The following is a 25,598-nucleotide window of genomic DNA, read 5'->3' on the forward strand; positions in this document are numbered from 1 at the left end:
GACTTTGATTCACGCAGCAGGTCTCAGCCCAGACCTGAGCATCTGTGTTCTAAACAGCTCCCTGAGTGTTAGCACTGCATGGGCAGGGTAGAGAAGCACATGAATGACAGTGTCTGGCATGTGAGAGGTACTGTTAGATGGTGGTTTTTATGTACAGAGGATAGGGCTTCCATCACTTCTCATTAAAGCTACCAAGACTTTTTTTCATTAACATAATGACAAGATCTATCCTAAATGAGCAGCTTGGATTTTTTCCTATGAAAGAACTAAAATGAATAAAGAAAACAAAAGAAATTCAATTAAAGATCTAAAGGCATATCACGACATTCAGAGATTCGACCGGAGAGGCTCCAAAGGTCTTTGACATGAAGTCACATATAATTTTGCTGAGGCAAACTTAAATCCTTTCTGCTTCGTGATGTGTGGGACCAAGTCCCTTAGTTGATCCACATGCTTTCCTACTGATCAGTATAATTTAGGTTTGTTGTGTTCTATTCATCACCGTAAATAGATAAAAGCTTTGTTCTCTGTAAAACAATCTCAAAAGAGGGTCAACTGCTCTGCTACAGAGATATTTGCAAATTTGGGGAAACGGAAAAGGTTTCAGAAAACATTCTAGCAAATGTCAGAGGCTACTTTATAATTACATTTTTTTTTTAACATAAGGGAAAGGTCTTATCCTTTTTCATAGTTTTCAGCAATAAAAAGTCACATGAAAAAGTCAGAGTGCATGGCATTTAATGCACCCAATATTTCAATAGTCTGTCTGTCTGCCTTTCTTCCTAGCCTCCTAAAATATGCCAGTTGTTAGGAAGGTCACTGAAATGAAGTCCTGGGGGAGGCTCATCAACGAGGATAAAGGCAGTGTCAGCCACAGAGAGTGGCAGCTTGTGCTGGCCATCTTTGGTCCCTCACTAGAACATTTCCTACAGGCAAGTCATGCTTACTCATGCACTAAGCAAAAAGTCCAAGAAATTAAAACAGTCCGAAAACACTGAAGACTGAGCTATCTACGGTATACTGCTTTTACTTTCTAGGCAATTGCCAACTTTCTTGGAGCAAATGAGAACTATTGTAGACCAAAATGAGAGAGCCAAACACAGGACTACCAGATACTATAGGTAATCCGGGGGTCCAGTGAACAATTCTCTCTCCCTGAATACAGACTGAAGAGTTTGGTCAGATACGCTGATCAAAACTACCTAGTGGGAGTTTATTTTTTCCTTAGCGACTAGCCCTGTATCCCCTAGATTAGTAGAAAGAAAGCATCTTTTATATTCAGACTTTGGGCATATGAGCTAAACACAGATTAAAATATGGATTATTTTAGGGGTGCCTAGGTGGTTCAGTCAGTTAAGCATCTGCTTTTGGCTCAGGTCATGATCTCAGGATCCTGGAATCAAGCCCCACAACGGGCTCCCTGCTCAGCAGGGAGTCTGCTTCTCTCTCTCTCCCCCGCTCCTCCCCCCACTCATGTTTTCTCTCTCTCTCTCTCTAATAAGTAAGTAAAATAGTTTAAAAAGAAGTTAACATATGGATTATTTTACTTGGAATTAAAAATCCCAAAACTTAAGTATATCAATATGATGTTTCAGAGCCTTAACATATGAGATAATTTGCCTGAAATGACATCAGCTAGAAATGTATGACTAAAAAGATGATTATTTGGGGGTAGAAGGTGTTTTTCAACAATGGCTCCAAAGAGCCTTCTTAACTATTGTCTGTTATTCTACAGTACAAGTCTTCAGCTTGATCGCATTCATTGTGCCTGTTTACTGCTCAGCCTCCTACTGCCCCAAAGTTCATGCCCTCTCTTGTACTCTTCCTACCCTGCCCTCAGCCATCATTGTTTCTGCCTATCCAAATCACACATAGTCTTTAAGGTCCAAGGGAGATGGAGCTTCTTAAAGAAGCGAAGTGTTTCAACACTGTATGATATCTCTTTAGTGAATACTCCTATAATTATTCAGCAAAGCATTTATACATAAAATTTAGCATGTAATTGTATTGTACAGTCCCATTTTGTTTTGGATTTTTCCATGTGTATTCTTATCTACCCATGAAGACTATAAACTTCTTGTAGGCAAGCTCATATTTTAAACAAGACATACCCTCAAACAAATATGAAGTGTTTTATTCTCACCCCTAACCACTTCAACCTAACTTCGTTGTTTCAAATGTACACATCTGTGCCGCCTAATGGTGAAAGTAATTATTGCATGGTTACAGCTCAGTGATTGCTTATAAAACATTTAACAAAATCAAGCAATGGTGGGACCAAATCTTTATTTAAAACCAAATAAGAGTAAAGCTATCATTAAAAATGATGAAGAACCAGAGATGATGATGACATAACTAATTTTTGGTGAGAATTAATTACAAAAGCTTAAAATTATGTGATAAATTTATTATAGCTGTCAATTAAAAAAAAAAACTTTCATATAAAAGCCTTTTTTCCTCTAAGTTAGAAAATTCCTTTTGTGGGGCACCTGGGTGGCTCAGTGGTTAAGCATCTGCTCAGGTCATGATGCCAGGGTCCTGGGATCAAGCCCTATACCGGATCCCAGCTCAGCAGGGAGTCTGCTTCTTCCATCTGCCTCTCCCCTTGCCTTGTGTTGTCTCTATCACTCACTCTGTCACTCAAATAAATAAAATCTTTAAAAAAAAAGGAAAAAATTCCTTTTGGGTTTGGGCTAATCTAGTACTGAAAAGCCTTACATAATCATACTGAAAAGTTAGAAGCACACCTGAAATCATCCGTGACCTTGATCTATCAGTGTAATATACACTAAGGGGAACAGGCTAGGATACTGTGCTTGTCTTATTTTTTCAGATAAAAGAAAATATTTAATTCAACTCATACTGATTGGGTCACTATGTGTAGAACATTCCATACCCTTACGAAGGTTATGATCTAATACAAGTACAAAGCAAGTACATTAATGGTGAAATTTAAGGTACTCGGGATAAATTTCTTGCAGTTACTACTACAGGAACAACACATCTGTATAATATATAACGGGTGCTCTGTTTCAGGATAAGTGTGGGTTTTCTAAATGTTCTTAATCTCAGGGAAATATATTCTGAACGGAGGCACAGAAGCTATTTTCATTTTGCATTTTCATTTACTTGGTCCTTCCTGGTAAGACTTCATCCTTAGCTCCTCGATGTCCTAAACTTCTCATGAGCCCATTAGTGCTGACTGGCAAACAGATGTCGGAAACGCTGAATTTAGTTATATGCATGAGCAGTGAAGTTGTTACTTTATGATAAATCATTTTAATATATGGTCTTTAGGATTCCACTGGAATAATTTATTTACAAGGGTCATTTGTTTTAACAGAGCTTCTTTTTCCTATAACTTGAGTATCTAAAGCAGATCTCAGGGACCTAAAGGTCAGAAAGTTGGGTTTGGTCCTTTCTGAGGCTTCAGTTTCTTTTCTAGAAATGGTACTCTGGACGGAATGGTTTCTAAGGTCCTCTTCACCTCTGATCCTTGATGACACCTTTTATGTTCATTTGACATGAGCCCCCGCTCCCAGGGAGTGGAACTGACCTTGACTCTCCACCTGATGCCTCCTTAGGTGTGCCTGATACCCTAATCTTAGGCAGAACCGTAACCTCCTCCTTTGGGACCACCATCCCTCCACGATCTGGACCCTTAGTTCCTTTTTTTTTTTCTTTTTTCCTTTTTAAAGCTCTTTTTTGAGGAAAACCAACCAGTTTACTATTGTTACAAAAGTGCTTTATGATTTGGAGATTGTTAACTAAAATCATACTACAAATACAAGAGGCACCAAGTTAGAGTAGAAAGAGAGGGGATATTCAGTCAGAGGAACCAGAGTCCAGTAACTCTGACAAGCTTCCTCACCTCAGTTTCTGCTTCAGTTTTGCCCTACAAGTTCATTATTAGTAACAGTAACTTCCATGCATGGTTCTTGTCAAGATTAATTGACCTTATGCATATAAAATACTTAGCACAATGTCCGGTACTTAGTAAAGGCTCAGTAAATGTTAGCTGTTACTACTATTATAATCATAATAATCCTATTTCTTTACTATAGTGTATAATATATTCTACTTTTCTAACTGAAGTAAATAGAATCATCTAACTGTGTTTCTCTTTTTTTACTGATATGTGGGGGGTGGAATCAGTGGGGTGGGGGTGGAAAGAGCTGCCAGTTCTAGCAGGAAAAAGTACACACTGTGGTTGTTGACTAGTATTTTGAGTGATGATGACTAAGTAACACACATTCCCCGAAGTTATAAATCAACTTGCTTCTAAAATATCTTCCAGATTTTAGAACAGAGAGGTCTATAGATACATCCTTATCCACGATAAGATAATCTAGTATCCTGCCTGCATTTAGGAAGATCTTTATTAGTAAAAGATGTGTTCCAATAGCATGCTTGTGTTTACAGAGAAATCTAGTAGATGAATGTGTTCCATGATGTCAGAAATACCTTTAAAGAAATCATTAAATACTATAAGCTATCAGATTAGTGAGAAAATAGAAAACATATTGTTGAACAAGAAGGGTGAGCCTAAGCTGGATGCCACAGTTAAGCGGTACCACATTAAAAAAAAAACAAAACAACAACAACAAAAAACATCCCTTCAATGTCTCAGTGCCTCCCTGACCCATCCCACAGGCAGGAAGAACTATGTTCTTCAGGGGCTTCACTGGGTAGATGGACACTCAGTATTCACGGGCAATAAGACCATCAAGCCCACATGTCCATTTCATACCAGTTATGACCACAGAATTTCAAGAGCAAGCCAAACTCATAGGGATAACGTTTTCCGTTTACTCTAGCAATGCAATTTTGGATTGACTATACATTTTTTGTAAATCATGGGTACTTAGTTGTAAAGGTGTTTCAGCCTGGCTGTACTTTGTATCTTAAAGTTTATTAAACCCTAAAGGAACAACACTGATGCTACTTAGAGAAAGACCCAAGAAATTTACAGCTTTTCTTACATAAGGAAGTGCAACTTTTTTTATGACAATGTAGCAGTTATCAGAGGAGGGTGACAATTTGTCATAGATGTCATCATCATACAGTATGGCTTGGTAGAAATCAGAGTGGAGAGCACAAACATGCAAAAAAAAAAAAAGATTTTTCTTGCACTAGGTGACTCTGAGCTTTAAATCATTCTTATAAAATCAGTAACACTTCAGCATGTTTCTGGATAGTTCCTTTTCCATATATATTCATATATGTTTTTTGTCTCAACATATGTATGGAGCAATATATAAACATACAAATAAGATGTATATTGTTTTACCTAAAAAATATGAAAATGTACATGTTTAAATGGATGTGATACCATCAATAGCATCACCTCATCCTGACATGCCTGTCAACAGACACTGCTCTTGAGAAGTGTGAGTAGTAGTATGAGCTACAAACTGGGAGCAGAAGAATGCCATTCTCTCCCTCAGCTACAGAAATTTACTAACCTCCCTGGATGTCAGTTCTGCTTAACTAGAAAACAGAGGTAGTATTTGCCTTCCTACTAACCAGAATCATTTGTTGGAGTAAGTGGAATAAAAATTCATAAACACTTTTTAAGCTATACAGAACAACAGCATAGTATTAAGATACTTTCGAGAAAGTTTTGGTGCTTTGAGAAAAATTTAAAAATGGAATGTCTATTCTGAGAGGAGGAAAATTTTTTAAGGATATCTCTGATATTTCTAAAGAATACATAATAAGACATTTTAGCTCATGGGATCAACTTCGTATAAGAACAAAGTATCTTCTATCTTGAGAAAAAAGCCATACTTTGTAAAATATTGAAGGGCTACATACAAAGTTTAACAATTATTGCCACTTAACATAAAAACATAGCCTTCTGAGATGGGTGCTTACCTTCTCTTAGACGTTCTACCACAAAAGTAAAGCCTGTAGTTCTTGGGTGTAAGACGTACTCGTATTTCGGAAGTCCATTCTTTTCAGCAAACTCATTACTTCGAGCCTTGCTGTTTTCTAAACAAAACAAAAGACTATGAGAAGCCATAAAAGAAGAGAATGTAAGTGAGATAAGAAAATAGTGGAAAATTTTTTTGATAAAATGGCAGTTAATTCATCTGTAATTACTGAATATAGCATATATGAGTTGACTGAGAAGATATAAACACTTTGGTTCCTAACAAAGATCACAGAGTTTTTGGAATTTTGAAATTTTTATAATAAAGCATTAATAGGACTTTTTATAACTGTTTCCTGAAATTCATATTGAAATTTTTTAAATTATTTAAGGGATTTCATAGAGTAGTCAATGTACAACAAAAACTGAAATACAAATCAAATGTGAATAAACTAAAATTTTCATAAAATAGTCTTCGCATAATAAAAAATGAAATACTAAAAGATGCTAATAAAACTAAGATACTAATAAAATGTAAGGACCAGGACAACCAGAAAAAATAAGTAGCCAATATATCAAATATATCAACTCAACAATTTTTTTTAACCCAGTAATTTAGGGCTTCAATGCAAAGTGAAATGTCTGCCTTGCTCAGGCATACAGCATGCTAATATTACTAACCAAAACCACTCCCCAACAGAATGGGCACATGATTAGCACAGCATGTACAAACATCTGAACATGGTTTGGCTGAATATAGTTACAGAGTCAAGTATATGTTCCAATTGCTGGCAAAAACTTCTTTTTCCATTCCATGAGGTAACTTTATAACTTCCAAGAAGAACCAAACCCATTATTCAGCAAATATATTTGGAAAAAGTAGTGTTCAGAAATTTGGCCTCAACTGCTGAGAGAGATCATGAAATACCTTCTGATGACAGCAGATGTTAGAATCTGCAACTCTCAGCTGCATCCTGAAATTTATAGCCTATTCCAAGTCACAAGAAAAAAAACTTTCTCTATATAAACCCAACCTTCTTAGGAATAAATTTAAGATCACGGAGTCCTCAAACCTCAAAAAAACCATATATGGATGCCACAACACTAAAATATTCAAAGAACATGCCTCTAAAAGGTGTCATACTATTTTTTAATTGAAGAACTGAGAATTAAAGAACTAAATATTCACAGTCCCCGGCAAAAGTACAGGCTGTAAACATGAAAAAAGGAACAGCTCCTCTCATGTTCATTTGAGGAGAATATCCTGGACATGGGACTCCAAAACAGCATTTGATAGACAGCTAGAAGGTCCTTCCACGGAATGAGGAATCCTAGGGACACGACAAAGATAAGCAGTTAACTACTCTTCAGTTTCCTCTTCCAGTTCATCACAGACTTTAGGGATCTGAAGACAAAACTGAACGCTGCTGTAGAATGGGCGCACAAGTACTAAAAACATACAGTCACAATGTGGGGAGGTAGAGATAATAATGACAAACACAGAGATACAGATTTTTCCTCCTATCCCCACTTCATCTACCCATCCCCAGACTCTGATTATTAGACTGCACTAGCCTCCCTCTTTCTGACCACAGCCTCCTGTCTTGTCAGCTCACTACTGGTAACACTCCAATGCCAGCACTCCCATCTGCTCTGAAGACAGTACTGGCCAATCTGTGTTCTCCAATCAGCTAGGCATGTTTTCACTTTAGGGTCTGTGCAGATGTTCTTTCCCCTACCCAGAATGCCCTGTACCCAGACACCTGCAACATTTTCTGCTTTGTTCAATTAGTCTCTACTTACACAGAAATTTAAGGGGCTTCTTTTAACCACCTTATATAAAAGAGTACTCTGTGCTCTATCAACTCCTCTCCCTGTCCTTATTTTGCTTTATTTCTCTGCACAGCATTTATGAATATATGACCCATTTTTGTTAACTGACTGGTGTTTTTACTCTCCTCATAGAATGTAAGCTTCATGAAAGTAGGGGCTTTGTTTTATATATAAAGCTTCAGGGCACTCATTTATTACATTTATTAAATGAAGTTTTATGTACAAGAGTGTTTAATTACATGTAGCATTACAATTGTTAAAACCCAGAAAAGCTTTCCTTTCCCAATCACAGAAACAGAACTCAAAATTACAGTATACCAATTGTTACGATCAAGTTTATGTATCAAACTGGCATAGCCAGAGTACCCAGATAGTTGGGTCAAACATTAGTCTAGATGTTCTGTGAAGGTATTTTCCAATGAGATTATTTAAATCAGAAGACTTTATATAAACAGATTACTCTCCATAATGTGAGTGAACCATATCTGATCACCTGAAGGCTTAAACAGAAAAAGACTAAGCTTCTCCGGCAAGAAAGAATTCTGTACCAGACTGCCCCCTGACTGAAACTGTTACTCTTCCCTGGGTCCCCAGCCTGCTAACTTAACCTGCAGATTTTTGACTTGCCACGCCTCCACAATCATGTGAACCAACTCCTTAAAATAAATCCTCAACTCCCGTCTCAATTTCTCTCAATCTCAAACTCTCCACAAACACAAGTACATACACATACATATATGCACACACATCTCGTTGGTTCTGTTTTTTCTAGACAACCCTACCCAATAAACCAATATAATCTAGAACTGCCCAGCCTTCGAAACACATGTTTTGTAAGAATAAATAATGGTAGGAAAGATAATATAACATTAAGTGCAAAGAAATGTATAATTCTTTTTTACAACTGTTTAAAACTGTATGTGTGTGCTTATGCACATGTGTGTGTGCACACATGCATGCATTTGTGACCAAATGATCAAAAAGCAATGGGCCAAATTTGTAATAGTGTTTATTTACGGGCAGTGGAATTACAGCAATTTTTGTGCTCTTTTCTATGTTTCTAAATTTCCCAAGTTCACATATATGACTTCCATAGCCCCCCCCCAAAAAATTAAACCAACAATAGCATATAAAGATAAAATATATGTAAAGTTATATTTAAACACCCTACTTTGAAAATGTGCAAGCAAGTTGGACTCAGAATTTAAAAGAGGGTTACAGAACATTCCCCTTGGGCTTAAAAATCCCAAGTTTCAAGTTAACTGTGGTAAAATTAAAACACCCTTGAATTAACAAAGATAATCATTTACCCCGGATTACAACTACCTGTATAATCCTGTTTAAAACAAAAACAAAAACGAAACCTTTTGAAAGCTTCAGGATCTGTTTTCTCTATTTGGCAAACAATCTAGCTTTTGAAAGTTGGCTTTAAAATGTAAATACCATTTTAACTTAAAAAATATCCAACTACATCATGTAATGGTGAGTACTCTGGACCCTGAAAATATGCCACTAGAGGTTAAGTTCATCACGTAAAAAAGACACTTGAGGAAAAAATAGACCGAAAAAAGTTTTAAATATAAATTTTAGAGGCTTTGAAGAGCTAATATATAAACATTTTAACACTCATATGCCAAAAAGTAGCAGTAATCCAGAGCTTTTTTTCCATTAGCTCTTAATTACTAAATAACATCCAAAGGTGTCATTCTTTAGTGTCCGCTTTGGCATTCACAAATATCAATCCATATATCATCTCAGTAAATTACTTTCTATAATACAGCTGGTATTTCAACAGCCAAATTTAAGTATTATATATTCTTTAGTAATAAAAGATTTAAATACAGCTGTCTGTCCATCAGAACTTCCTAGTGATATTTGAGCTCTAGGAATCAATTAATTTACAACCTATATTTTCAAGCTTAAACAATATGCAGCCAATATTATCCTCAGTATTATCCTCTGTGATCCAAGTACTTTTAGAATCCTCACTATAAAAATCAAACCTATATAGTAAGCATATATTTTAGTACATCATATTATTCAACAAAAATTGCCATGATTCATTTAGTTCAGTTCCACGTGTAACGGTTAAGTCAAAGAGTTCTTCCTTGTATCAATGGTAAATGTAAGGGCCCGTTTAGCCGGAGCCGCTCCACCTCGGTTGAACAGCCATTTTGTTGTTTATGCAGTAAAACTTAAACTGACCCTGCCCACCGCCCCCCCAGGGGGCTTACTTAAAAACAAGTCTGGGAAACCAGTAAAATATGGTCAACTAGTCCCTGATAACAGAGCCCAAATACAAGGGCAGGTCAGGTCAGGTGGAGATAACAGCCCTAAGGCAGGGATGAGTCGGGCCAGGTGGAGACATCCAATCAATGGGGCGCGCATACTGACTCCCTAGCTACCAAGGAGTGTGGGCCCCACCTTTTGGGTGCCAATTCTGACCAAGGTGATAGGCTAGTTCAAACAGCTACTATGGGGTGAACTGTAATTCAATTGTACACCTGTGTGGGACCTAGCCTAACTGTGCAGCTTTCTCTGTGTGTTACAATCTCACTGGCCACCTGTGTGTGGCGAGGCTCAACCACATCGCCTTTGCTCTATAAAAGTTAGTCTGTAAGGCAGGGAGGGGTCGCCCTCTCTGTAAGAGGTGGCCCCAAACAGTCGTCAGTTTGATTCTTGATGCCTGGCGAGAAAAAAAGCTTTGCTTCACGAACTTCGCTTTGTATCAGTCTCATTCCTTTGACCATGGACCTAACAGTAAATGTTTCCCAAAATACCTGAATTTTCCTCAGTAGCAGAGTATGGCTTAGTTACCCATTCACTTAAATAGTTGTGTAGTTTGTATTTTTCATCTTGAACTCTTTGTAGGTACTGGGTTCCATAAATTATTATGTACACAGAGAACTGGTATGTTCTCCCCTCTGAAGCTCTAAGGGTTGTCCTTCTCAGTAGCTCTCATTTGCCTCCATCTGGTATCAAGGATTTGGAAGACAGGTTCATATTCTAGCCCTCCATACTACTGTGATTTTTTTTAAAGATTTTATTTATTTTTTTGACAGAAAGAGACATAGCAGGGGAGGGAACACAAGCAATGTGAATGGGAGGGGGAGAACAGGCCAAGCAGGGAGCCTAGTGGGGGGCTTAATCCTAGGATCCTGGGATCGTGACATGAGCTAAAGGCAGTTAACTGCTTAATGACTGAGCCACCCAGGCACCCCTATTTGCAATTTTTAGACTTCAGTTCTACCCTGCTTCAGTCTGTCTTCTCTTGTACAGCAGAACTTTATCTACCAGATCCTTCTCAAATTCTGCTGTATCTTTCTTGAAGTAACCAGGGAATTAACAGTTTTAGAATTTTGATCTTTTGAGTTGGATTCCACAGAACTGCTTCCTGTCCAAGCTTATCCCACCCTGCCAATATTCAACCACAACACTTCTTCAATCTGTCTTAAATTCCAGACTGCAATAGGCAGTTTCATCCACAAAAACGACCCGTGTTTTAAAAAAAAGTGTGAGAACCACCGATTAAGGATAAAAGACTGTATTTCCTTTTTATTTTTAAAGAATTCCTTGAGATCCAGTGGCATCTTGGCCTATATATATATATATAGTTTAATATCTAGGAAAGTAGAAAAGTCTTAAATATGTCCTCCTGTGTCCTCTCCACAACTCAGTGGAGGCTGAATTTTCTTGAAGACAGGACAAAGCCTTTCCTGCTTAATTAGAGATAAGGCTTTAAAATACCCAGAGAAAGGCAACATATTAACTTAAAACAACAATAAATGAAACTGGTTACTATTATACCCTTTTCTTTTCTTTTTTTTTTTTAAAGATTTTATCTATTTATTTGTCAGAGAGATCACAAGTAGGCAGAGAGGCAGGCAGAGAGAGAGGAGGAAGCAGGCTCCCTGCAGAGCATAGAGCCCTATGCGGGCCTCGATCCCAGGACCCTGAGATCATGACCTGAGCCTAAGGCAGAGGCTTAACCCACTGAGCCACCCAGGTGCCCAGGAAGGGAATTTTAAAATGACGTTTTGTTCTTCGTAAGATTTCACTGGCTATTTGGGGGTTTAATTTTGTGGTTCCATAAAAATTGTAAGAAATTATATAAAAGTAAAAGGCTGACACTTATATAATGTGACTTAAAATACAAAGCTCTAGGATGGCAAGTGTAAATAATATTAACCTCTTGGAGTTGCCCATCATAAAGTCTATGGTCTGGAAACCAGGAATTCTAGGCTCTGGTGTGCTACTGATTCAGAGTGAATAACCTTAGTGGTAGACCCTTAATCTTACTGGTTTCACTGATTTCATCTGAAGAACAGAAGTTTAGACTAAGTGATTTCTAAGTTCCTTCATGTTTCAAAATTCTGTGAATCAATCCCAGGCTACCTACCTGTGAAATCAGTCCCTTCTGGGAATAGGAGGAGTTGCAGTGGTTCACGGATATCACAAAAATAATCAATTATGTCTTCAAAATGGCTCTGGTCATCCTTCCATTTCCTATGAATGAAGATATAGGCAGCAGCCTGCATGGCCCAACCTAGAATCAATTTAACAAATAGTTACGTATAATTTTATTGTTAATATCCACATATTATTGAATTTTTCAATTTTTTATCATGAATTATCTATTATCCTAATAAGGATCTCATGATATACCTTAAGTTCAGCACTGATCTTGGGTTAAGTAATACATACACCAGAAAATATTCTTGTTAAATTCATGGGTTTGTAAAATTCTCAAAAACCTCTTTTCAAGTCAAACCCAGCTATTAAAATAACCAGGAAAAAAAACTTCCCTAATATTTGTCAGTAACTCCTCCAGTTTTAATGATCCTAACCAGACATTTTAAACAAGATATCTACAAGAGATATACAACATGTTATCAGGCTTACCAAACAGTAAGCAAGAGATTGTTCTAATGTCAAGTATTTCCCCTTCTGTACTACTCAACCTATAAATGCAATTGCTATTTTCAAAGTTAGCCACTTCTTTAGATTTTATTTAAAAGGGAAAAGGTGTAATGGGTACTAAACACATTAACCAGAATATATACTGTGAACACGTTTCCTTTATATTTAGGGCAAATCAACCTTGCTACTGAACACTGAAGGAGGTCGTTTTAGATGAGCCATGTTTCACCTAACCAGCCATCCCTCCCTGGCCAGAAATGACTTGAACTACTGGTAAAGTTGACTCAGCCAACCTATAGTCTGTTCTGTAGTCTATAAAGCATGAGACACTTGGCCCAAACACAATAACTATGATGGCCAATCAAATGATCTGTCAGAAATTTTACCTGGGACCATGGAGAAAATACACTGGCAATATGAAAGTAAACAGATGGACAAGATGGCAGATAATATGCCAGCAGCAGTTGAGGGAAGATAAAAACAGCACATTGCAGGAAAGATCTAAAATCTTGCTGCTGAGATGCCTATAGCTGATTTTAATCTGGAACAGAAGACATTTTTAGTCTCCACAAATGCTGGCCGGTCTATGGATCCATCTCTTGGATACCCATAGGAGTCCGTCTCCCTTACGGCCATGCGTATCTTTACAATATACTTCCACTGTTTCAACTAGAGGGAGTAAGTGATAGCTCCTTGCAAACAAAGAACACAACTAAAACAGTAACCATCATCATTTGGTAAATACAATGGCACCCTGGGAATATATAAAATAATCATAAAATCATTCGTTAATCACTTAAAAAATTGTAAGACGATTTGATTTGAATAAGTCCAAACTAGAATCCTGTAGTCTACAAATATAAATGAAGGTACACTCGACAATCCACTTTAGTATAGGTCTTGTGCTTATATAACCAATTACTACTCACCCACTGTACTGTCAGTCATATCCATCAGTGTTAGACTTGATCCCCACACTTGGCCTTCCTACTCGTCTCTCTCGCTTCACCTGAGGACACCTAGGCCCACAGTGTTTGTAAGCAGCGTAGCTCTGGAGTGAGACTGCCTGGGTTAGAATCATAGCTCTGCCACAAAACAGCTGTTCAGTCTTTGTCCTTCACTGACCCCAAATGTAAAAATTAGCACAATGCGGAGGTAGTATTTACCCGATAGGGATTGTTGTAAGAAGTAAGACTGCTTAGCACAAAGTGTCAGTAAATAATAACTATTACCGTTATTGAGATTAAGAAGTTATAATAATACTATTACATCAAGGAACATAAATATGTAACCAAAAAGTTCCCAGTCACAGTAGTAAAACAAAAATGTACAAAAATAAAAATAACCTGTAGGCATCACATGAAGACAACTGGGAGGAAATGGTGAGAAACACAACGTTTCTGAACTTTGACCCAAATACCAATCATCTCCAAATTTTTAAATTATTAGTTTCATATAATTACAATCAAAATTCCAATGGCATGAGGGTGTATGAGAATTTGGCTATTTGAGTCTAAAAATTATCTATAATAATAAAGAAGTGAAAATATCCAAGATAATTTTGAAACAAAAGAATGAGTAGGAGAGACTCACACCATTAACTATTAAATGTATTATAAAGCAACCATGAGTAAGCCAGAACAATGCATCTACAGAAACAGACAAATGGAAAAGAATGTAAGACCTAGGAAAAAAAGCCCCTGAGTATGTTAAAAATTTGGCAAAGGATAATGACACAATTTCATAACAGAAGGTAAAACCTGAGTTGGGGTTTTCTTTTTTAAATCATTTTTTTAAAAGACTTATTTATTTGAGAGAGAGAAGAAGAGAGAATCCCAAGCAGACTACCCATTGACTGTGAAGCTTGGTGTGGAGCTCAATTCCACAACCCTGAGATCATGACCTGAGCCAAAATCAAGACTTGGACACTTAACCGACTGAGACGCCCATTTTTACTGAGGTGTAAGCTAAAGTGTGCGGATATTAAGTATGTAGGTGTAGAACTTAATAACATGTGGCCACCATCCAGATTAAGGTGCTGAACATTTCCAGCATCCCAGAATATTCCCATTTGCCCCCCTGCCAGTGAGTTACCGCCTCTGTCCCCCGCTTCCCAAGGAAACCATTATTTTGACTTCTTTCATCATAAAGCATACAAATGAATTCACATGGTAGGTATTCTTTCATCTTTGGCTCCTTTTGCTCAATTTCAGTCAATGAGATTCATCCGTGTAATTATAGGTAGCAGTATTTTCTATGCATTGCTGTGTAACAGTCAATTAGATGAATATACCCCAGCTTATTTGTACTGCTGATGGAGAGATTTCTTGGTTATTAGGAATAAAGTTAGCATGGCTGTTCTTGTATCTTTTGTTGAGCAAAAACACCTACTTTTCTTAAGTGAATACTCAGGAATGAAGCAGCTACAGCACAGGATTTATATATGCCCAGACTTAGTACACAGCCTTTTTTTTTTTTTTTTCTCAAAGTGATTATACCAACTGACACACCCACCACCAACAGGTGAGTTCCTAACTATCTATCTATGCCTTGCCAACACTAGATCTTATGGGACCTTTTAATTTTAGCTATTCTTTTTTTTTTTTTTAAGATTTTACTTACTCATTTGACAGAGAGAGCACAAGCAGGGGGAGCAGCAGGCAGACCCAGGAGGAGAAGCAGACTCTTTGCTGGACAGGGAGCCTGACTTGGGGCTCAATCCTGGGACCCTGGGATCACGACCTATGCTTAAGGCAGATACTTAACTGGATGAGGCACCCGGGCACCCCAATTTTAGCCATTCTAATCCACGGATAATAGTGTGAGTTTGCATTTCTCTTATGATTAATGATGTTGACTGAGAGCCTTTTCATATGCAAAACAGCCACTGATTTTTTTTTTGTGAAGTGCCTCTCCAAACTTTCTGCACACACAGACACAGAAAATATATATATAATTCTAGGTTTCAAAGACCTAATATGCCAAAGATCGTCTCTCAGTCTGAGGCTTAGCAGTGTCTTGTTATGAACCTAACATCTAATACTAATGAAGCCCAATTTACAAGTTGTGTCCTTGTGACTCATGCTTTTTGTGTCTTGTTTAAGAAATTTTTGCCTAGGGAACCTCTGGGTGGTTCAAGATGGGTAAACATCTACCTTTGCTCAGGTCATGATCCTGGAGTCCTGGAATATGTCTGCATCAGGCTCCCTGCTTGGTGGGGAACCTGCTTCTTCCTCTGCCTGCAGCGCCCCCCTGGTTGTGCGCGATCTCTCTGACAAACTTTTTTTTTTTTTAAAGAAATTTTTGCCTACTCCAATTTCTGAAGACGTTATTCCATGTATTCTTCTAGAAGCTTTAGTGCTTTAACTTTCACATTTTGTTTCATAATCCATCTAAAAATAATTTTTGTATATCGTGTGAGGCAGAGGCTAAGATCCTTGTTTTCCATATGGATATTCAATTGCCAAGTATTGAAAGGACCATGAGATCGTTCGTTTAAATAATCAAATGTTTAAGAACCATTCCACAATAAATGAAAACATACTGCTTTAAAAAAAAGTAAAAAAAAAGTCGAACAATACAAAAGTATGTAGATTCAAACAAGAAAATACTCCATGTCCTTCAAGCCCAATCATCATTTCTCTTTAGTTGAACCACAGTTAGCAGTTTGATATGAATTGTTCTGCATTTTTAAAAATTCATTACATATACAATTGGTGCTTAAAAAAAAAACACTTAAAATCGTATCTTATATACTGTTCTGTGATTTGTTTTCATTTATCATATACACATATGGATCTACTTCATTTGACATCATATTCTCTACTATTGCTTCTCAAAGCAGTTTTAATCTCTAAACCATTACTGACTAACAGTTTTGTAAAATGCAATAAAATGAATTACTAGAACAATGATCACACACTTGGAAGTTGTTAACAATATCACAACACTATAAAAGTTTCCAAGTACTCTTCTTTCCTGCTCCCTTCTCTCAAGATGGTTGGGTCACAGTTTGCTAACTGGCACTGTTATGGGAATGATACTTCAGGTAGCCCTGTTCTGTTATACCATGACCTATTATCATTTAGAAAGCACCCAATCTGAGAATCTGTCTTTAATGGAAAAGTTTATTCCATTCACATTATTAGGGGAACTGCTGTTTCTTTTACTAACATCATTAATGTTTCATGTTTGTTAGACTTCATGATTTCTGCCCATCTTTTTCCCCTTTTCTGTCTTTAGCTGAAATTATTAAGTTTTCTCCACCCCCTTTCTTTGTTCTCTAATGCAGGGGTCAACAAACTATGGACCAAACCGAGCCCACTGTCTCTGAATAGACCACAAGTCAAGAAGAGTACTTTGTAATCTAAGAAAATTATATGAAATTCAAATTTTATGTTTATAAACAAAGTTTGATTAGAGCTCAGCCACACCTACATGTTACAGAGACTGTCTATGGCTGCTTCTGAGCCGCAGCCACAGAGCGGCACAGGTGTGGCAGAGAGATGGTATTGCCCACAAAGCCTAAAGTATTTAGTACCTAGCCCTTTATGGAGCAGTTTGCTAACTCCTACTCTAGTGGTTTGGAAATTATACACCCCATTTTGTTCTTTTAATGGACATCCTTGAAATTTTTTCCAACTTTTCATTTTTGACAAACATTTAAACTTCTATCAACATTGAGTTAAACAATGATCCTCTCCCCAAAAACCTATGCTTTCCTCTTGTGCTTTTCCAAATTTGCATAAATCATCCAATAGTTCCCCCAAAGTTGTTATTATTATTACTCACACATTCCTTATGCTTCACAGAAATAATTTTAATTGCCTGGACTTGACTGGCTTCCTTATCACTGTTTCTTTTATCTTATGGTCTTCTGTTAGTCCTCCTGAAGGAATTCCTTTCAAAACATGTTTGAATCTTTGCATTCCTAAAATGTATTTATTTGTTCTCAAGTTTTTGGAGGCCAGTTTGGCTAAAAACAAAATTTGAAATTCCAAATCATTTTCCCTTGAGAATTTCAAAGCTATTTTTCCACGGTCTTCCATCATCTGATAGGGCTGCTAAGACATCTGACATCAATCTGATCTGTGTAGATAACCTAATCTTTTCCCCTCTCTGGAAGCTTGCATGATTTTCTCTTTACTCTTGGTTTCATGGAATGTTCCCCGTGTGAGTCTAGGCATGGGATTTTTTCATTAATTCTGCTCAGCAGGGGTGCTTGGATGGCTCAGTGGGTTAAGCCTCTGCCTTCAGCTCAGGTCATGATCCCACGGTTCTGGGATTGAGCCCCACATCAGGCTCTCTGCTCAGCAGGGAGCCTGCTCTGCCCCCCCACCCCCGGCCATCTCCTGCCTGCCTCTCTGCCTACTTGTGATCTCTGTCAAATAAATAAATAAAATCTTTAAAAAAAAAAATTCTGCTCAGCAGTTGTTGCATTCTTCTAATATGAGTCTTTCTTTTAACACTGGGGATATTTCTTCCATTAGTTAAGAAAATACATTACTGTCCTCTTTATTCTCTCTGTCTATCTGGAACTTAGGTTAACTAGCTAGCTGTTAACTTCTGGCCTGTCCTCTCATACTTTTCATCTCTTTCAAATGACACTGTGCTCAAGGAAAATCCACTGGTTTGATCATTCGCCTCACTAATTTGATTCTCAGTCTGGTCTACTAACAGTTTATTTCAGCAAGTGTTTCCTTAATTTTTAGGATTTACAATTTTTTTTAAAGATTTATTTCAGAGAGAGCATCTCATGCAGACTCCCTGCTGAATGCAGAGCCCAATGCGGGGCTCCATCTCAGGACCCTGAGATCATAACCTGAGCCAAATTAAGAGTCAGACTCTTAACCGACTGACCCATGCAGGCATCCCCAATTGGTTCTTTTTATAGCAGCCAACTGTTAGGACAAACAACAAAAAATATAAGTTATGACAAATATGAAGAGTTAACAAATTTTTTTTAAAGATTTTATTTGTTTATTTGACAAACAGAGATCACAAGTAGGCAGGGAGGCAGGCAGAGCGAGAGGGTGAAGCAGGCTCCCCGCTGAGCAGAAAGCCCGATGCGGGGCTCGATCCCAAGACCCTAAGATCATGACCTGAGCTGAAGGCAGAGGCTTTAACCCACTGAGCCACCCAGGCACCCCAAAGGGTTAACAATTTTAATAAAAATGCTTATTGAAAATACATTATATGTTTATAAAAAAAATAGAATTTTTTTTAAAATTTTTTTAAAAATTTTTTTTAAAAAATTATTGAATGGTTGCTATGTGCCTGATACTATTCAAGGCATTTTTCATTAATTCAATGAATTCTCGAGACAACCTTATGAATTAGGTAAACTGTCCTATTTTATGGATGAGGAAACTGAGGCACACTGCAACTCAAAGAGCAAATAAGTGATAAAGCCCAGTTTCAGACACAAGCAGTTTGGCTCCAAAGTAACCAGTCACCAAACAGTCTCTCGGCAATATGTACTTGAATCTCTCTAAAATTAGTAGGTAAACATAGTTTAAGTTCTCCTAGGGGAATTATGTATTCCTCAGAGATTAAACTTCCCATTTTTTAATATTAGACTCCCCTTAAAATGGTACATTTTCCACAAATGTTAAGTCTAAATTGTCTTCCTATGTATAAAGAATGTTCTAGACTGAGCAATACTGAGAGGTAGAAGGTATGTGTCCATTCCAAGTGAGACCATCTGTTGCTTCCCTGGAGGAAGGGAGCTACAGTAGCAAGACCTCTGGGGTTGTGCCATGAAACTTTTCTGAATAGTCTGTGTGTTTCAGAAATCACAGAAAGGGAAGTAAAATGGCTGCATTAGTCTAGCTCTTGAATCTCTCCTCTGAAGATGATTCTTCCCCTCTGTGCCTCTGTCTTCTCATATCCATTTATACATCACTTATGCTTTTGTATCTTTTCTACTCCCTTGAGCTTAAACATTTTTCTCCCTTTCATAAAAATCATTAGAACAAATTCAGAGTGAATTTCTTTGTCCATGTCATTGCCATCAATGGATACTTTGTGTTTAAAGCAACACCCAGAGTTTTCTTAACATTGTGGAGATCCTCAAACATATATTTTTGTGATATCTATTTCATACATCTATGGCTGGAAAAATAACTGGGCAACTGATCCTGTCCTCTGAAACTCATCTGTATTACTTGGTGTTTTGTTTTTTTTTCCCCCCAAACTTTTCCACTGGAAGACAGTCCATCTATCACCTGAATTTCTCAAACAAGGGCTGGGAGTCTGGCAGGTTTATAAAGACAGATTCTGTGGATGCTGGCATGACTCTGTTACCACTGTTTTCTTTCTAAAACCTCATTGAAGTTATCAACATTGCCTTCTCTTCAAAGCAGACAGGAGTAATCCCTGAGTGTACTCTATTGCTGAAAACTATTGCATAACTTTAGAACCTGGTTTTCCTTGGCTTAAATTCTCTTTTATCAAGTTTTTGAGTTCTCAAAACAACAACAAAATAACAACAACAAAAACCCTGATTATTTTTGACATTATGCATTCTTTCTAATTAAAAAAAGTAAGCTCTGGGGTGCCTGGGTGGCTCAGGTGCATAACTGTCTGCCTTTGGCTCAGGTCATGATTCCAGGGTCCTGAGATTAAGCCCCATGCTACTCCTTCACCCACTGCCACTCTCCCTGCTTGTGCTCCCTTGCTCTGCCAAATAAATAAATAAAATCTTTTTTTAAAAAAGTAAGCTCTTGGAGCTCCTGGGTGGTGTCGTCAGTTAAGCGTCTGACTCTTGGTTTAGGCTCAGGTCTGCTCTCAGGGTTGTGAGATCAAGCCCTGTGGTGGGCTCTGTGTTCAGCAAGGAGTCTACTTGGGTTTCTCTCTCCCTCCCCTCCTGCCCCCTCCCCCCAACAAATAAGTAAAATCTTTAAAAAAAAAAAAAAAAAATTCTTTATTTTTTTTTTTTTTCATTTTAGCGTAAATGGATATAGTTAAGGGAATCGTAAAAATATCTGCACTGCTCACCTAGTGCTCTAAAAACTGGATTTAAAGATAACTTGATCTGATGTCTCCCTGTTGTCCATGTAGTCATTAATTCATATAGTATCTACTATGGCACTATACACGTGACACCAGAAACCAAATGCAATGTGGAACAGAAAAACTGTTCTCTTTACTTCATTTTCAATGCTGAATAGAGGGTATGAATGCAATCAAGGAAATGCTATCCATAGGCCTCTATTAAATGAGAATGAGTGATATAAACAGATGCACATTTTTGTATAAACTTAAATCACAGCAATCATGAACAAATACTGTATTTACTGAGGGTGTAGTTATGCATAACAATTATTTACATATAAATCCAGAACAAGTAGTTATTCCTTAAAATTTCAACCCAGGTCAGGGTGCTAAACACTACACAAAGTTGGGGAAACCCTAAGCCCTATCTTCTTTGAATTCAACATTTTATATTATATAATGCTGTCTATATCCCTCTTCTAAGTTGATTAACTTCCAAGATAAAAACAACCCTCATTGCAAATTTCATAGACTCCACAAAGAGATTATCATACCTACCTGCGGAGAGTAGAAAGTGTTGCTTGGCACTGAAGAAATACCTAGTTACTGACATCTTTTGTTAGCAAGATCAGTCTCCTTGGTTGTAATTTTTTAGTTCACCCTATTGTGGGACTAAAACCTGTCTTTCATACTGTACAAGATTTGCCATTTATTCAATTTTCTAGATGAACTGCCATCTAAGAAATCCATCCCTATGGAAAATGAATTCCTCAGTAAGTACATTACTAGCTCTGCACACTGACAGGGTCGGTAACAACTAGCATGTGGTGGGCAGAATAACAAGCCCCACAAAAGACGTCTACATCCTAATTCCCAAAACTGTGAATATGTGACATGGCAAAAAAGAATCAGCTGAAATTAAGATAGAAAATTATCCTAGATTAGTCTACAGGGCCCAGTGTAATCATAGGGGTCCTTAAAAGAGGAAAAGGGAAGCAGGAAAAGACTCATGTTAAAGAGAGAGGGACTCAGCTGGTCCTTGCTCACTTTAAAGGTGGAGAAAGGATTTACTGTATTTACTGTATTTACTGAGCATCCAACTGAAGCCAGAAAAGTCAAGGAAAGAATCTATACAGAATGTACAGAAAGAAACCAGTCCTGCTAGTGCCTTGATTTTAATCCAGTGGATGCCACTCAGACTTGTGACCTCCAGAACTGCAAATGATAAATGTGTACTTTTTTTGTTAAGATTTTATTTATTTGACAGAGAGAGAGATCACAAGTAGGCAGAGAGGCAGGCAGAGAGAGGGGGAAGCAGGCTCCCTACTGAGCGGAGAGCCCAATGAGGGGCTCGATTCCAGGACCCTGAGATCATGACTTGAGCCGAAGGCAGAGGCTTAACCCACTGAACCACCCAGGCGCCCCAGATAAATGTGTACTGTTTAAGCCACTCCATTCATGGTACAAACACTAATAGGAAACTACTACAGAGCACGGTCAGTGCTGAAATCTTGGTTTCTAACAGCATTCTTGAAAAAAATAGAACTAGGATTCCTTAGAGAAATACTGAGTCCAGAGCTGCGGTAGGGAAAATACAAGAATCTTGTACCGCTAGAAAGTTAAAAGGAAAAAAAAAAAAAAAGATGGAAGCCCAAAAGGACACAAGAGACAACCTGCAAGGTACCCTACCGGCCAAAGTCACACAATGTCAACAACAAAAATAAATAATACTGAATTATAACCCAAAGAAAAAAGTATCAATAAGTTCATACTGGCATAATTAAGTGAGTAAATAAATGAGAAGGGACAAATCTTCTTTACAGAATTATAAATAAATTATGTACATACATCTCACTCTAGGAAGTAAAGCTTAGTGCCCCCTCCCCAGACATTGTATGTGGGCTGTTGTTAGTGAATAAAAAAATAGATAAAAAGAAAAAACAGCAACTTTATAGTGGAGAAACGTGGCAGGAAACACCTTAAACCAAATGATTACAGTTAGCATTATCAGTGATAAGCCATGTTGATATCATGGACCTCCCTGATGAGAAGAGAATTTCGTTTCTGTGGTGCTTTTCCCTAAAACCCATAACCCCCATCAAATCACGAGAAAATATACAAACTCAAATTGAAGAACATTCTATGAAATATCTAACCAGTACTCTTCAAAAACATCAAAATAAGGAGACTTTCACAGAATGAAAGAGTAAGGAAACATGGTGACTAAAAGAAATTACAGGATCCTCAACTGGATCCTAGAACAGAAAAAGGGCATCTGAAATCTGAGAGAGGTCTGTGGTCAATAGTACTATACCCATGTTAATCTCTTACTTTGATACATGTCCCAAGGAATCTGGATGAAGAAAATAAAAAAATGTTTGTACTATCTTTGCAAATTTTCTATAAATCTAAAATTATTCCATATAAAAAGGTATTTAAGAATCAACTATTTGTTGATCCAAACTTTTGCTTCATTTAAAATACATACATACACAAACACAATAATGACCACTTTGCATTCTAAATTCAAAGACATTAATATTCTTATCTGAGATTCACTTACTATACCATAAATAGTTAAAGATTATCAGCAACAACATTTCTAAGATACAGTTTTGGCATTATTTTTATTGTGGAAGAACATTTCTAATTCTTGGCTACATCATATGTCCGTGCCTGGTGTTCATTACACAATAGTATAACAACTCAGAAATATCTGACTTCAAGCACAAGGAAAATATTTTCTATATGACTTATGATAAGGAATAAACAAGAGAAAAAAGTTTTTTTTAACTCCCTTAATGATGACATATATAATAAATCTAATAGCCAATTCATTTTTTTCCTCAGCACAGCAATGTTGCCTTTGTCTGTTTAAAAAAAAAAAAAAAAAAGACAAACATTTTCAATTGAGGGATACCTCATTTAGCCACAGTGAAAGGACAACCAAAAGCACTGGAGTCAAATTACCTACTGACATTAAGTTTACAAAACAAACTACGAAGTACACTGGGTCCATCTCTCCTATCTTTTTACCATTATTATAAAGTACCCTTTACAAAGTTGGCTCAAACTGATCACTGAAAGATTTATTTTGTTTGTGCTTCTCCACTAAATGCAAAACAGACACAAAACCCTAAAGCTCCCCCCAAATTCTTTTCCTGCTCTCTCCTAAAAAATCACTGTCATAAAGGCATTCTTTTTAGATAATTTTTGAAGCCTAAGCAAAGGAATTCCTCATTTTCAGTAGATGCAAGGGGTACTAAAAGGTCTAGAATCAAAATATGCTTCATAGCTTACATCTGGGATGCCAAGCATCCTGAAGCAATGCAAATCTGACTAGAGTGTTAGAGACAGTGCACATCAATGGGACATCCAATTTAGGTAACCGCTTGGATTACAACTTCAATAAGTGATTCACTGAATGACCTTAAAGCCCAGAGTAATTTCTCCCACCCAAAGAAACTGTAAACTTCCAGACAGAACAGGGCTTGAGTTTTGCTAAGAAGTCAGCTAACAAATTCGAAACAAAAGCTTCATTTAAATTACTTGGGTCTCAAGGCAATCCTAAAAAATTACTTAGTTCTCAATGTAATCCTAGAAAGAAGTATAATCCTAGTATACTGCCTGGCACATGATTTAACTGAATTGAACCTTTGTTCCCAATAGATTTCTCTTCCTCCCCAACAACAACAAAAAAAGCATCAAAACTCATCTCAGCTGATCAAGTTTGGCAACTGAAACTATAAAATCAACAATTACAAGAACTTATTTTGCAAATAGCAAAACTGCTAAGATGAAACTGATCTTCGCTTTGTATCTGAAAATACACAGATATGAATGTGATATCTAACCACAGAACTAAAATACATTTAACATACTCTGTTTCATTTGATGGTTTTCATAAAGATCTTGATTCATGATAAGCATTTAATAAAATTTACCGAATGAGTACATCAATCATTGGATACTTTTCTTTAAGAGCTTGGTGAAATGAAGAAAGCAAGTTTTCGGCTATAAATAACAGAATACTAATCTGGAAGCCATATAAACAATCTGGATTTATGTTTCTCACATAAAATAAAGCTGGCCTCAAGGCTGGTTCAGAGGCCAGGCTCTCACATTCTACTCCGCCATCCTCTTGGACACAAGACAGTTGCAGCAGCTCCAAGTATGATGTGCTCTAACAGTAACGTCCCAAGCAGGAAAGGGGCAGTTCCATCCTCCCTTCATCAAATCTTGCCCTTTGGTGGAAGGAGGCAATTTTCCCCAGAGCCTCCCGAAAGACTCTCTCTCTTTGGTCTCGAGACTGGTTATTAGGAGGCAGAGAAAGCTAGTATCAGGTACTTTTATCCTGTCATGATGTGTAGATTAATGATTCACTGTCAAAATTAGTGAAACATCATCTCTGGGCTTTAGGTGTTTAGTAATAAATGCAACCACACCGGGAAGAAGGTTACTGCTATGAAATCTTTTATCATTTAGATATAACAGGAAGCCAGACACTGATCAATTTCTTGTGGCTTAGCCACAAGAAAGTTTGCTGTGAGAGTAACAGCTACAGTATAGTTATTAAGTAGTTAGGAATCCTTGACTAGAATCCCCCTTTGAAGAAAGGATCACAGAGGGAGCTTCAAATATGCTCGTTGAAGAGATATGTTCCAGGAAGGGTCAACAAGTTGTTAGCTTGAATGATGAGCACACTTACCAGATATAGGTAATAAAACTGACGACTTGGTTTACCAAAGAACCTAGTGGGACTGGAGTGTTAGGGATATCAAGTCTTGTGAGAGACTTCTCCAATTAGAAATTTATTCCCCTTCTGAGTCATGAAGCAACATTAATAATTTTGTTAAGTACAGCTGACATACATTGTTACAGGAGTTTCACAGTGATTTGACAATTCTCTATGTTATGCTGTGCTCACACAACTATAGCTACCGTCTGTCACCACACAGTGCTGTTACAATGCAAC

At 37.3% G+C, this 25,598-nt stretch overlaps 1 protein-coding gene across 1 annotated transcript in view; it reads right to left on the minus strand.

Annotated features, from left to right (window-relative positions):
• The window catches only part of LOC116862677 (lysocardiolipin acyltransferase 1), a 115,702-nt gene that overhangs the window by 63,090 nt on the left and 27,014 nt on the right, over positions 1-25,598 (minus strand). The window contains exons 3-4 of the mRNA XM_032850036.1: positions 12,108-12,254; positions 5,878-5,994 (exon numbers count right to left, since the gene is read on the minus strand). Coding sequence (XP_032705927.1) covers positions 5,878-5,994; positions 12,108-12,254 — 264 coding nt within the window. The remainder of the gene's footprint in view (positions 1-5,877; positions 5,995-12,107; positions 12,255-25,598) is intronic.

The sequence above is a fragment of the Lontra canadensis genome, unplaced genomic scaffold, assembly GCF_010015895.1.
Source record: "Lontra canadensis isolate GAN:19392208 unplaced genomic scaffold, GSC_riverotter_1.0 scaffold297, whole genome shotgun sequence".
Lineage (NCBI taxonomy): Eukaryota > Metazoa > Chordata > Mammalia > Carnivora > Mustelidae > Lontra > Lontra canadensis.